Genomic DNA, 15,165 nt, shown 5'->3' on the forward strand with positions numbered 1-15,165 from the left:
GGCATTCGGGAAATTGTTTCTTTATCTATCCGCAAGATGTCGGTTCCACCATCGAGACAATTAAACCCGCAAGGTATTATCAAAAGGAAGTTTCCATAAAAATAAAAAAATCCAAGCACAATTTAAGCTGCCTGAAAAATAAAGGCTTCAAATTTGAAAAGTTTTACCTGCTCTTAAAACGTCCTGGTTGTTTGCTTTATAAGTGACATCGTGGGTTAGTTGATTTTCCAGTCACGACTACCTTGCTACTAACACTGTTATACGTTATTTAGAAAGGAAGGTAAGAGACTCTGTTAATGGAGACTTAATAGTACAACAAATTTTGATCGTAATGTAGAGTTTTACGGTATACAGAGTTTCACTATAGGGAGTTTTCACACTTGTTGCATTATATACCATTTTCTTTTCATCAGAAAGTTATTCACTCACATCACATTACTACTACTACGAGCTTCACTCTTACCAAAAATTTACTGTCACCGTCATTTTCATTGAATCGATTTTCACTACTTTTTACACAAAAGAGTCTGCCGTACATATTTTTTAGAAGATTAATTTCTTGGTTTTTCGTGATATCTTATAAAATTTAATTGGAGAACGAAACCCTTATTTGTGGCAAACTGGCATCAACACATTCCACGTGGCCATGTCAGTTATTGGTTGGGGGTTGCTTTGAGGACTGACACTAGTTTGTAGTATTTCTGAGAGTGTTGTAGTAGAACACGAAGCTACTGCTTCATCAATAAGTCTTCTATTTGTCGTTTTAACAGCTGCTCTTGGAAGAACTGGAAATGATTACTTTAGCTTTACATATTTATCCATATCTTCCGCAATGTGATTTAAAAAAAAAACATACCTAATCAGATATTTAGTATAAATAATGGGTTCCTAAGTAATACTTTTACTAGATAGTTAGTTACCTATATCTATTAAAATTAGTATCTAGATATTTTTTATATTTACGTAAGTGCATATGTAATAGTAGATATATATATATATATATATATATATATATATATATATATATATATATATATATATATATATATATATATATATATATATATATACATATGATCTTCACAAACCAGAATATTTGTGCTCTTCGTAGAATAAACCTCCTCTGCGTCCTTTCAGCCATTTTATTCTCGTAAAAAAAGGAACGAGACAGTATTTATAACGAGTAATTTCCACAAATTTCTTAAAATTTAACACATAAAAATCGCGACTGACGATGCAACTTTGGTAAGAAATCAATGCGAAACGCTTGAAATGGCTGTCATACTCGTAACGTGCCGTGTACTTTCCTGCGGTGTGACGTCACACCGGCTGCCGCGCATTTTGCTTCATATTTGGTATAATGTGTTTATGTTTATATTAAAAAAAAAGTGGGTAAGTTTCCTGTTATGTAAACGTTTGCAGCAAATTCGACACGCGTTCGACAACATCTTGAACGCGACGCTGCTGAAAAATAACCGAGAAATCAACGAGTTACTAAACGGGATCGACGATGAGGAGACGAGGAACGGCTTGAAGACGCACATCGGCAAAATGGAGGCTTTGATACCGTGCGTCGAGACCATCGTCAACGATTGGAAGCCGTATCGGTACTCGTATCCGGATGTGTTCGAACCGTTGCTGAGCAACGTCGCTCAGCTTCTCTACGGCTTGAAAATCAAACTGTTCGTTTGCAAGCGTCGCATCCACCGAGCGGTACAGTTCGAAGAGCTCGCGATTGCTTCGTTGCAATTCCCGTCGCCGAATCCGGACGATTCTAGTAGGCGTGGACACGTGTTCGACGGCCCGCAGACCGACGCTTACATCAAAAGAAGACGAATAGGGTAGGTAAAGTCTGTTCATAGATATAAGAAAGTGACTAACTGATACGAATTAAGGAAAGACCCGGGCAAGCTGTAAGAATGAAATATGGCCGAACAGGTCCGTACTTTGCTTAGAATTTAATTATTTGGAGTTTTGTTAGGAAAGATACTAAATAATATTTATTTATTTATGTATGTATTTATATTTACATCTAAAATAAAATTACAAATTATTGGGTTGTTCGGAAAGTCATTTCGTTTTTTTTGGGGAACGTGAAAGACAGTTTTCGTATAATGAATAAATATTTTATTAAATTATATATTGGCCATTCTGGTCCAACACCTTTTGCCATCTTTCTGGCCGTAACATAATTCCCCTCTCATAAAAGTTTTGGTCCTTGCTGGCAAATAACTGGTTCAGGTGGTTTTTGACATCTTCATTTGAGGTAAAGGTTTTGCCATCCAAAAAATTTTTGCAGGGACCGGAACAAATAGTCGGAAGGCGCCAGATCTGGAGAATATGGTGGATGTTGCGGTTCGTCCCATTCAAGCTGTAAAAGTTTTTGGCCAGTGACCAAACTTGTGTGAGGTCCCGCATTATCCTGGTGGAACACTACACCCTTCCTGTTGATTAATTCGGGCCTCTTCTCTTTAAGTGAATCATTCAATTTGTCCAGTTGATGACAATAGACTTCTGAATTAATCGTTGTATTGTCCGGCAAAAGCTCAAAAAAAACGATTCCTTTGACATCCCACCAAACGGAGAGCATCACCTTTTTTTGGTGAATGTTGGCTTTTGACACGCTTTGAGCCGGTTCATCTTTTCTGCTCCATGACCTCTTGCGTTTAACATTGTTGTATACAACCCATTTTTCGCCCCCAGTAATAATCCGCTTCAAAAATGGATCATTTTCTTGACGTTTGAGGAGCGAATCACACACGTCAACGCGACGACACAAATTTCGCTCCGTAAGGACATGGGGCACCCACACATCGAGCTTCAAGGTTAAGCCCGTGCCTTTCAAATGACCATAAACAGTCGAATTCGACAAATTTAATCTCTCATCGATCTCTCGTGTGGTTATTCGCCGATTTGCATCAACTAATGCTTTTATCGCATCTTTGTCAGCTTCGACCGGCCTTCCAGACCGTGGTGCATCTTCGACATCAAAATTGCCGGATGGAAATTTTTCAAACCAGTTCTGGCACTGGCGTACTGTTAACACGCCTTCTCCATACACATCCGTAAATTTTTTTCTCGCTTGGACAGCATTTTTACCTTTTCTGAAGTAAAAAAGTAAAATATGACGAAAATGCTGCTCATTGCTCTCCATATTTAAAAGGGCACCAACCAAAAACTACTGCGTAGAATTAATAGAACTTTTTCACACACAAGCCTTGCAATATCAGCTCTCAAGACATATAATGGTTATGCGGCTTAAGTGTGAAGTTGGTTTCGAAAAAACGTAATTAAGTCCTCTGACGGGAAAAAACGAAATGACTTTCCGAACAACCTTATATTTTTATTTTTCCATTTTCCATACAGTTGATGTTGGAATTTTCGTCAATGTCGCCGTCAAATAAACATTGTTTATAACTTCCTTGGTCTCGTTTATAACTTTATAAGGGTGAGAATCAACTGATTAAAGGAACTTAGTGCTGTGGTATTCATATTTCTTCAAATTCAAATATTAACAAGTGAAGCCAATATAATATTTTGATTTGCTTATATTTGACGTATTATTAAAGCATATGGCGATTTTTCTTTCTTCTTCTTACCAAGAGATAAAAAAAGCAAAATAGTTTATAAAACACCTAAACAATTTCAACAGACACAAAATAAGATAATTTGCTAAAAAAATAACTTTGTTTCTAAAGGAAGATTATTTACTTTGTGTGTTTGCCCTGGGATGCCATATTCAATATAATTTGAGGAACGGATTGGATTGCCAAATTCAAGCCTTCGTTAAAAAAAATCGTCTACGTGCTTGTTTGAAATTGTAATTTTGGAAGCCTCTATTAGATTGTGGTTTGTGTTAAAATTTCTCATGCTTTAGATAAAAAGGAACATATTTTGCCTCGTTATGACGCGAAATTTCCATAGTTTTGTGAATTTGGTCTGTATTAAGGCAGTCTTAGTAAAAAAAAATAAAAAATTGAATTTGTTACGACATTTTTAGTAACTTTAATTATTAATATACGTATTTGGACCATATATTAAAACCCACCGTAACTTACGTCCGCTCTATAGAGGAGAGCTGTAAGAGTTATTGCTCATCTAAGGTATAGGGACGATTGTAGCGAATTATTCCAAACCCCGCGCCTTCTGACAGCCCCATAGTTGCCTATTGCACATGAAAGACAATCTCAGTTATTATACTACGCATGAAAACACACATCCTCATTTTACTCGGAAACGGAATTGATCGCATGAAATGTGGGATAACCTTTTATGGTCCTAAAAATGTTTTGCCACCTGATCTAAACGTATACTAGGTATATCAAATCTGTGAATCACCAACCTGTGTGTATGAATTGGCTATATATTTGTATATATTGACATGTGTAAACATTTCTATGTAGTAACACCAATGAAGTTTGTGTCTACGTTCTCAGACTGTTAAAATGCGCAATCTACGAGAGCTTCAATCTCTGTACGATCGACGCGCGCACTCACGGCGTGTTGACGGATCGCTTGATGACGCACTTCAACCGTCTCGTGGACGAGTTCGTCAGTTCGTGGAACGCGCAGAAAGATGAGGAGGAACGCAAGCAAAAGGAGGCGGAGTCATTGTACAAGACGAGGACCAGGTGCGACGAGAAGTCCGAAGAGGCGGAGTCGCACGAGGAGTTCCTCCAACTGTTCCCCACCACTTTCGAGGAGGATTTTCCGGACTTTCGCAAGTCCGAAGAGCCCGCGGACGAGTCACCCCCGCGGGAAACTAATCACCCATCGTCGGCCATGACCGAAGACGACCTCGCCTGCGTGGTCGACCTTCACGCGAAGCTAGTGAGAAATTTCACGCGGACCGAGTGGTTGGCGCCCGATACGACCGATAAAAAACTCATTCCGGACGTTTTGACGCCTTTAGTTGAGAAATACAAACTGCTACAGGAGTCGTTGACCGATAAGACGTCCCTGATGGGGTATTACGTAGACGAAGCCCTCGTAGGTGGGTTGATGGTAGTCACAAAAGCGTCGAAGGAGGTATACGGTGAAGTAGGACATTTAGGCGAGACAAACAAAGACTTCTACCATGATCCCAACGTCGGCGAAGTCGCTCAATGCCACGGCCTGCTCAAAGAGCTCCGGGCGAAGGTCGCCAACCTTTTGGAGCAGTGGCCCGGGCAACCGACTCTTCATTCCGTAAATGAGCGTCGGCGTTGATGTCGTCCTTCGACGATGACGGTTCGTATTTTCCAGATTCTCGTCATCGTGGATCGTATCTTGAACTTCGAGGTCACGAGCCCGGTGTCCAGGTACCTCGCCGGTCTCGAGCTGCTCCTCGACAAGTGCTACGAGTGGGAACAGGTGGCTCATTCGGGCGTCAGCGTTAGCGAGTTCTGCTCCGATCTCATCGGCCGGATCATCACCTGGAGGAAGCTCGAGCTGAACAAATGGAAAGATTTGCTTAACGGCGCTTACGAAAGGTAAACTGCCACTCATCTCTTGATCGTAACGATATATAAAAGCGACGCGAAATACCTTTTACAAAAGAAAAGAAAAAAAAGAAATAATTATGATAGGAAAGAGGGGAAAAAAGGTAAAAGTAGGTAGACAAAAATAAACTTAAAAGATTGAATTTCTTGCAAAACTGGGCCGCGTATTGCTCAGAATTCTGGAGCGATTGGGGAGGGAGGGCGAGAATAATAAAGAAAATATGGCACTATTTAACCTTAGGGCGCCAGGAAGTAGCAGACCTGAGGAACCCGTTGTTTTGCGATTAAAAAAAAATAAACGATGGAATCTACTATATACTACTACTATATATACTACGTTATTCCCTTAGGTAATCAACCACGGCTAACAAGGACAACATAAATAGCTGTTAATAACACGACAACGATCGTACTCAGTATTACAAGTACGTCAATTTCCCGCAAATAATTATATATACGAAGTATACGAAGTGTTCATACGGAAATAATATTTCGTCACTTCGTTTATTCCCGAGCAGTGCAGCCTACAAGGGGCTTCGTGCAGATCCATTAAGTGAGCCGATGGTGAGGCAATGATGCTCCAATATCCCGATAACACAGGAGGCCGTCTTAAAGGGGGTACGGCTGCTCCAAGGAGAGTATGGGTGCTCCGAAGAGAGTAAGGATGCTCCTAAGAGAGTGCGGGTGTTCCAAAGAGAGTACGGGTGCTCCAAGGAGAATACGGGTGCTCCAAGGAGACTACTGGTGCTCCAAGAAGAGTACGCGTGCTCCAAGGAGAGTACGGGTGCTTCAAGGAGAGTACGGGTGCTCCAAGAAGAGTACGGGTGCTCCAAGGAGAGTACGGGTGCCCCAAGGAGAGTACAGGTGCTCCAAGTTTCCGCTTATAAGCCGACAGCGGCAAAATTCCGAAAACGTGCCGTGAAATGTATTGACACTTTAAAGAGTGAATAGAACGGTAGAGGTAACAGAATCTAAATAAATAAATTATCTCGGTGGATGTTCTTGAGGATGAAAGCTTGATGGGCAGCAGGTAGTCGTCAAATACGAGAGTGATTGTGATTGTGTTCTCCAAAAGAACCAAAAATACGAACAGCAACGGAATTACCAAATAGCTAACCACACAGCTAAGTGAATTTAACCCTATATCCGCGAAAGATGGCTGAAAATACAGCCGGCAGGTTAATCATTTTTTGGCTAGCTACCAAATAACCAACCAACCAAATAACAGGAAAAGGATACGATACGACGCATGTCGCTCGGAGCCAGGAGTGGGAAAGGTTATTTACCTTTGCGAGCTCCTATTTTATTGTATGGATATTTTAAGCCTGAATTAAAGATTTATTTTGTTTGTCTAGATTACAGCGACCGTTGATAAAATGGTGGGTGTACTTGTACAACGTCACCGATCAGTACGCGGCTGGGAACCAGTCGAACACTAGCGAATTGATCGAAACGTTGAAATGTTTCGTGACCACGTCGTCGATTGCCGAATTCGAGGGTCGTGTGGAACTCTTGTTCGAATTCCATTGTCGCGCTGCCGTTTCGGGGCCAAGAGATTTGGCGAACGCGCTCTGGAACTTGTGGAACTACTACAAGCAATTCTACGCAGGCGTCAAGGCTAAACTCAAAGACATGAGGGCGCCGATCGAGAAGAAAATCAAAGATTACTTGAAGATCGTGAGGTGGAAGGACGTCAATTACTGGACCGTCAGGGATACTATTCAGAAGTCGCACAAGACGCTGCACAAGTTCGTCAGAGAGTATAGGGTGAGTGGCCGAAGAAAAAATATTAATTCGGATAAGGGAAAGGCCCTTGGAGCATTTATCAAAATAAATAAGAACTAAAAGTTCAGATTTTCACGAAATTATATATTATGACATGACAATTGTTTCGACAACACTTTGATGAAGAGACGGTGTTGTCGAAACAATTGTCATGTCATTATATATAATTTCGTGAAAATCTGAACTTTTAGTTCTTATTTATTTTTATAAATATATTACTTATACAATTAATTAGAACAAAAAATGTTATGTGAAATGAAAACTGGGCGTGGCTTGGGACAGGGAGCACCGAACCGCGTTACAATAACTACTTACACAATTAAATGAGAACAAAAAAAATGTTTTTATGCTTCCATGTGTAAAATAGCTACTCGCACACCGATTTAGCTTGCGGGAAGCGTCACTTTATCAAGTCAATTTCGTTTCCCACGAATCGGATCCACTTTGGACATTTCCGGGATTATACCGCACGGGTTTGGGTGCAATCGGATGTTTTCGGAAATATTTCCCACGCTTTCAATTTTGACGTTTGTCAATTCTGACGGTCATGTCAGTGTTGTTTTGCTTAAATGTATCCAAAAACTAACGTTCGTAGAAAAAGTATAGTATGCAACACGTTCGGTAACCTTTTTAACTCACTCGTTTATTAAACACTCGCTCCGCTCGTGCCAAACAAACTCGTGACTCAAATGCCGTTTAATATGCCATTAGCTTTTCACAGTTTTTAATGATTTATGACTGTTGTTTCGACGACACCGTGCCTCCATCAAATCAAAGCGAAGGTAACAAAATGCTTATATTCTATATATATACATATATATATATATATATATATATATATATATATATATATATATATATATATATATATATATATATATATATATATATATATATATATATATATATATATATATATATATATATATATTCTCACGTATTGATTCACGGATGGAAAAATGTGATGACACTGTATTCCGGGATATCATCCGTTCGCTCGTTGAACTCCGACTGGAATCCTGCATCCGACTGGAATCCTGCAGACGTTTCGCCAAAATCTCACTTGGCATCTTCGATGCTCGCGCTCCGAAAACACTTCGAACACTGTGTTCGAAGTGTTTTCGGAGCGCGAGCATCGAAGATGCCAAGTGAGATTTTGGCGAAACGTCTGCAGGATTCCAGTCGGATGCAGGATTCCAGTCGGAGTTCAACGAGCGAACGGATGATATCCCGGAATATAGTGTCATCATATATATATATATATATATATATATATATATATATATATATATATATATATATATATATATATATATATATATATATATATATATATATATATATATATATATATATATATATATATATATATATATATATATAATGCTTATATTAAACGGAATTTGACTCACGAGTTTATTGGACACGAGCGGAGCGAGTGTTTAATAAACGAGTGAGTGGGAGGCCCGTCTCAATCTTAAAGCAGCCGCTTTCGTTTCGGCTTCAAAAGTGAAGCACTAAAATTTCAGCAAATCCTGCTGAGGCCCGTTTCCCCGTACCTGGTGTCCGCCTTCGCGGACAGTTCGCCGGAAACGATCGGAATTTGGGACAGGCCGCTGCGTCAGAATCCAAAATTGTACCATTACCTATCAGACATGGACTCGTACTTGGTAAAATCGCCCCCCAAAGATCGCCTACTGACCACGTCGCGCAAACTGTGCAAGGATCTGATTTCCGGCGCTCAATATCCGACTCTTCTGCGTAATCTGGACGCGTTCGTTGGCCACGTGATCGACAACGCAGCACGTCTACGTAATTTAGAGGTTAGCCCCATTGCTCTTCGTCTTTTTGTCTTTGATTTCACGTCGCGTGCGTGTAGGTGGACGCCACCGCATCGCCCGACAAGCGCAAATCCCAAGCGAAGGCGATCCTGCGACAAAAGCAGCTTGCTCTCGCCGAACTGTTCAAGAGTCTGACCAAAATGGGGTTATCGTACAAGGCGGGGCTAGTCGAGGCGAATGCTCGAGACCCCGAAAACGATTTCGTCGCCGACCCCATCGACTTGGAAGCGTGTCTGAGCCACGTCGGTTACCATCGCGGCGACGAGAAGATTCTGACCATCTGGGAGCACTGTGAGACATACTACTACCGATGCCTCGTCCGGTTCGACGTTCTGGCGGAGGCGCTGAAGGCTCCGCTGTCGGAATTCGGGTTGGGGAACATCGAGCGGTGTCGCGGCTACGCCGCCCACCTCATGGTGAGTAAACCCGGAATTATTGCTACGTATTAGTAGGAGCGACTATTAGAACAGCCAAGTCCAACGGGGGCTAACTATTTATTATCTAAAAGTACGACATTGACGTACCACCTTAGTTGGACCTCCTAAAATAGTTTTGGGCTTGGTCCTTTATAACCATGTTTCTCTGTGGTGGCTTGGTTCTCACCACGCCCGTTAAGAATTGGTTCCTAGGGTTGACTAATCGACCGGTCAAATTTTTTTTTTTGTGTCAATTGAGCGAAATAATTTTAAAATTACGACGAAATTTATATTTATTTATTTATATTGTGCGTTACGTCGCCGTCGCGTCGTTCTGTATCGTAAAATGCTTTTTTTTTGCTCAATTGGTGCTTTTTAATAAATCAATCTAGATGTTTTCAAAAGAATCGTCCACTTCTAGAGATAGCCTTTTCAAATATTTCGCTATTATTTAGGGGTTAATAAATTAAATTTAATTAATTAATTAAAAAATAAATTAAAAATTAAAAGGTTGAATTAATTTTTACAAAACTTTTTACAAACATTTTGGCTTCTGAACCTGGCTCGCATTCTATTCTGCTTATTTATTGTTTCGAGGAGGGCGGAGCTAAATGAGACGTGGTTAAGATTGTTTGGCGGCTTATTTATTTCTATGGATTCTCGGATTTTTAGTTTTATCGAATAACACAAGTCGACTACCGAGAAGAGCACGCAGACTTTTTGGCTGGTAAAAATCACAGACCCCATTTTCTTTTTAAAATGTTGAAAAAATCGTTTAGAAGTAAACAACTGGCCCCTTAACATAAAAGTTTGATCAATGTAGTCATCTTAAGAGGGAATGAACAAGTAATAATTTGTTTTGAAACGAATACGCATTACATTAAATATAGGAAAAATGAAAATCGTCGATGTTTTAAAGTCACTAATAATTTATAAACAAATCAATAATCAAATATTTTGATTACTCCAATTGTAGAAAAGAGCTGATTTATTATAAGGTGTGCATCTTAAAACTCATTTTTTCCGAGCGCAGGTAAATAGGACACCACAAACACACAATAATTTATTATAAAATACACATTATTATTAAATAATGATAGATAACACTCTACAATTGTAAGACGTTATTTAAAACATTTTGATCGAATATGACTAGTCAATTAAGAAGTGGTCACGCGTTATTTCCGGCTCTTGGGCTTTTATTACCTTATAACCACGCCTCTTTTGGTAGAACTAACAATTTTTTCTGAATCCAGGCGTCGGTGCGCAAGCAAAAGAGACGACTGACCGCGTCGACCCGCCTCTACTATCGCCTGCGAGCGCGTTCTAAACAATTGAACCAGACGTACGACAAAGTAGAACGCGCCGACTCCGCCCACTTGTCCGACCTGAAAGCGGCGCTGACGCACGCAGCCGTTGCGGCGCGCGAAATAAAGCTCGTACTCGATTCGCGTCCATCGGACGACTGCCTAGCCGACATCGACGTCCCGGTACTGGACCCGAATGCTTGTCAGAACGACGCCTATTGGAAGGAGGCGGAGCGATGCGTGGACGGTATAACATCTTCCGTCGCGACCGTATCTAACTCCATCTCAAAAACTGACCCGGACGTACCCGGTGACGTCTCCGCGACTCGTCTCCGCGCTTTCGTCGACCGTGACGTTTTCGATCGTGAGATGACGTCACTTATCGACTACGTAGGCGAACTCGAACGACATCTGACGCCGTCGACCCCCGCGAGGGGCGTGGCCGTCTTAAAGGACCGATTAAAACGCGTCGTTGCCGATTGTCGACACGTGCCAGAGCCACAAGAGGCGGACCTGACGCGCCTCCACGCGGAACTCACGGCTACCATCCAGCTGGTGTTCCAGAAGTTGTACAAAAAGCACCGGGATGGGCATCCCGACGACTCCACCGATGCGGATCTCCGCGACGACCATCTCAAGACTCTGATCGTGGGCGAGTTGACCTCCGACGTGGCCGATCTCGATCTGGAACGCCTCCTCCGTACTGCGGATAAGCTGCTCGACGCGACCTCGAAGTCACCTACAAAAGGGGCGTGCCCGATGCTCGAGCAACTCCTGCTGCTCGCTCAGTATTTCATCACGCAGCAGGTGTCCGCGTACAGGATCACGTGCAAACTGACTTCGACGCTGCTGAACATTTTCGTCGAGCTCGTCTCCAAGGGATTCTGCGTGCCGCCCGAGCTGTCGTCGGAAAAGGACGGCGAGGGGCAGAGGAAACCGTCGGACGGACTGGGTTTGGGTGACGGTCAAGGCGAGAAGGACGTCTCCGACAGGATAGAGTCGGAGGATCAGCTGGAAGACGCGCGTCCTGCTGGAGAACGTGACGAAGGCGACGATTCCGACTGCGAGGAGGCCGGCGACGGCGTCGAAATGAGCGAAGATTTCGACGGGCGCATGCAAGATAAGCGACACGACGAAGACGACCAAAGTGAAGCCGATTCGGATAGGGAGGAGCAAATGGGCGAGACGGAGCGCGGCGCCGACGAATTGGACAAGGAGATCTGGGGATCGGACGAAGAGAACGAGGCGGACGGTGACGAGAATGAAGGGAGTGGCGACAGGGGTGAAGAAAAAGACAAGGGCAAGCTTGGTGCGAAAGAGGACAAATCGGGCAAAACCGGGGATCCGCAAGAAGACGACGAAGAGGCCGGCGGAGACGACGAGAGGGACGAGTTTCAAGACCAAGGATACGACGACCAGCAAGTGGATCCCTACCACGGGAACCAGCCCGAGCTACCCGAACCGGAAGCGATGGACCTGCCTGACGATCTTCAGTTGGACGACGGCGAAGGCAAGGAAGACGACGGAGAGGAAGTCGCGTTCGAAGAAGGCCCGGATAAGGAGCCGACCAATCCTGACGAACCGGCCGGTGACGACAAGGAGGAGAAACTCGACGACAGAGAGGTAGAATTTAGCAGCGACGACGAGGAGGTTAACGGGGACGAAAAGGACAACGCGGTCGAAGAAGAACGACCGGTCGACGAGGAAGGCGTGTCCGGTAACGAACCACAAGCGGAGGAAGGTGACGCGAACGGCGAGGAGAAAGATAACGGCCACGCCCCCGACCAAAACCCTTCGGGCGAGGACGGCGTCGAAGCTATGGACGCGGAAAATTCCGAAGCCGTCGATAAGGTACGCGCGTTTTAAAACGTCGATCGGACGGCGTTTCAACCACGCCCCTTTTCGCAGACGCAAGCGGCAGCGTCCGAGGATCTCCGGTCCGAAAAACCGGACGATAGGAGGGGCGAATCGAATGACGACGGTCTGGGACAGTCGGAAATGGAGGAGAACGCTGCCGGACATTCGGCGTCGGCGTCGAACGCGCGGCAGCTAAAGAACGCGGAATCCGGTCTCGACGAGGAGAAAAAGCGCAGACCCGGCAAGTCGGATTCGAAGAGGAGCCTGGGGGACGCGCGACACCCGGCGATGAAGAAACGGAAGACGTTGGAAGCGAAGCAGTCCGCGGAGGAGCAGGAGGAGGAGCCGACCCGAAACGACGATAAAACGGACCTTTTCGAGCATATGGCGGACGCGGGCGACGAGGCACCGGCTCAGGTACGGGCGTGGTCAAATGGGAGAGGAAAATAATTAATTACGAATTAGGTGGTAGACGCGGCGACCGACGAGCAAATCGAACAACGACGCGGAGTTTTGCACGACGAAGAAGACGACAAGGAGGAGAAGGACGAAAGCGAGGTGCGAGAAGATCGACCTATGGAAGTCGACGAAGAGGCGGAGACAAAACGCGGCGAGCCCAAAGATTCGAGGGACAAGGGCGGCAAGGCGAAGGACCATCGCGAGAGTAAGTCCCGGTTAACGCTTCCCGTAGCCTAATAATAATATACTTTATTTCCATACGACTTACATTGTAAGTATAGGATAATGTTTTTCAAGGAAACTTCCACAGGCTACTGTAATACTTTTTACAAAACTTCTGGATTATGGAAAATTATGGAACCGCTACGTCGATGATACTTTTGTTATTTGGCCTCACGGTCAAGAAACCCTAGTAGATTTTCTTAGACATTTAAATTTTATACACCCTAACATACGTTTTACCATTGAAATAGAAACTAATAACAACCTTCCATTCTTAGATATTTCAATCAATAGAAAATCAGACCTAACATTGGGTCATTGTGTTTACAGAAAACCTACGCACACAGACCTTAACGCATGGTCGCATCACCATCCGGCCCAAAAATTATCGGTTGTCAACTCTCTTGTTTACAGAGCCGTAAAACTATCTCAGCTCGAGTCACTGAAAACAGAATTAAAACACCTTACCTCTGCTCTTCTCTCTAATAATTTCCACATTAAAGATATTAAGCATGCCATAAAAAAATACACTTCACCACAACCTTCCAATTGCAATGAGACAAAAAGCCTTCCCTACATTCAAAACATCACGGACTACATATCAAAAGTTCTAAAGAAGTATAACGTCAAAACCAGATTTACCACTTGTCCAAAAATCTCTCAACATTTTCGAGAGACCGGACGAAAAATATCAACTAGGCTCAAAGAACACGAACGAGCCTTACGACTAAGACGTATAAACTCATCAGCTGTTGCCGAACACACTCATGAAACCGCCATAAAATTTTATTCTATAAAACTAAAATTCTTGCGCATGTAATCAGTTCTATAAACAACCTAACAATCTTAACCGCGACTCAGGTCTCTACCTGTCACCAATTTGGGAATCAGTCATCCGAGACGGTGTTTATGCCGCTCATTTAGCTCCGCCCCCCTCAAACAATATATAAGCAGGTACAGAGTAAAATACGAGCCAGTTTCAGTCAAGCTCTGAAGAAGCCAACAGTATGATTGGCGAAACGTCAGCAATTTCGACTCAGCAAAAACCGACGCACATACACCACCAATAAAGATACACAGCATTTTTAAAATAACACATAAGAATAATAAAAAACAAACACAAAGTGAAATGGACAAAAGTTGGTTAAAACACGAATTAAAAAGTGCCCTGCAGGTACTCTTGTACAGGATAAAATGCCTTTTGGATAAGCAATCGTTTCGCCTCAGCCTTAAACTGACCGCAGCCCGAAATCCGTCTCATCCCAGGTGGTAATTAATTAAAAAGTTTTATAGGAAGGACGACTGAGCTATTTGCTACCGTTATAATTATAATTCTGTCTGGAACCATAATATTCATTCATTCATAATTTTTGGAGAATTTAGTCCACCTGATGAGACCAATAAAGACAAGAATCGAAATAAACTCCCAGAAATTTCGCAACCCGCCTCTCCTCGATCCTTTTATTATTACACTTAACTAAGATGCTCTTATCTATGCCTCTTGGTGAGAAATGAATCAATTCAGTTTTATTATGATTTAATATAAGACTATTTCTGTTACAATAATCAACAATACCTGCCACCGCCTCATTAGAGTTCTTAGAGAGATCCTCCATGTCGGCACCGCAGGAAACCGCAGCTGTATCATCGGCAAATAGTAATAGATAATTATTATCTGATCCACAGGAAACTATGTCATTACTAAAGATAATAAATAATAGAGGCCCCAGTATCCTTCCCTGTCGAACGCCACTGGAGGTCATCTCATCACTAGAAAAAAAAATCTTATCGTTTTGTT

At 42.9% G+C, this 15,165-nt stretch overlaps 1 protein-coding gene across 1 annotated transcript in view; it reads left to right on the forward strand.

The window, feature by feature from the left end:
• LOC132700048 (midasin) overlaps nt 1-15,165 on the forward strand; it is a 46,563-nt gene that overhangs the window by 25,813 nt on the left and 5,585 nt on the right. Inside the window, exons 17-25 of the mRNA XM_060667135.1 lie at nt 1,423-1,841; nt 4,437-5,187; nt 5,245-5,471; nt 6,836-7,247; nt 8,795-9,088; nt 9,145-9,522; nt 10,779-12,680; nt 12,738-13,103; nt 13,152-13,350. Coding sequence (XP_060523118.1) covers nt 1,423-1,841; nt 4,437-5,187; nt 5,245-5,471; nt 6,836-7,247; nt 8,795-9,088; nt 9,145-9,522; nt 10,779-12,680; nt 12,738-13,103; nt 13,152-13,350 — 4,948 coding nt within the window. The remainder of the gene's footprint in view (nt 1-1,422; nt 1,842-4,436; nt 5,188-5,244; nt 5,472-6,835; nt 7,248-8,794; nt 9,089-9,144; nt 9,523-10,778; nt 12,681-12,737; nt 13,104-13,151; nt 13,351-15,165) is intronic.

Source organism: Cylas formicarius, unplaced genomic scaffold, assembly GCF_029955315.1.
Source record: "Cylas formicarius isolate icCylForm1 unplaced genomic scaffold, icCylForm1.1 PGA_scaffold_3__17_contigs__length_32017465, whole genome shotgun sequence".
In the NCBI taxonomy this organism is placed as follows: domain Eukaryota; kingdom Metazoa; phylum Arthropoda; class Insecta; order Coleoptera; family Brentidae; genus Cylas; species Cylas formicarius.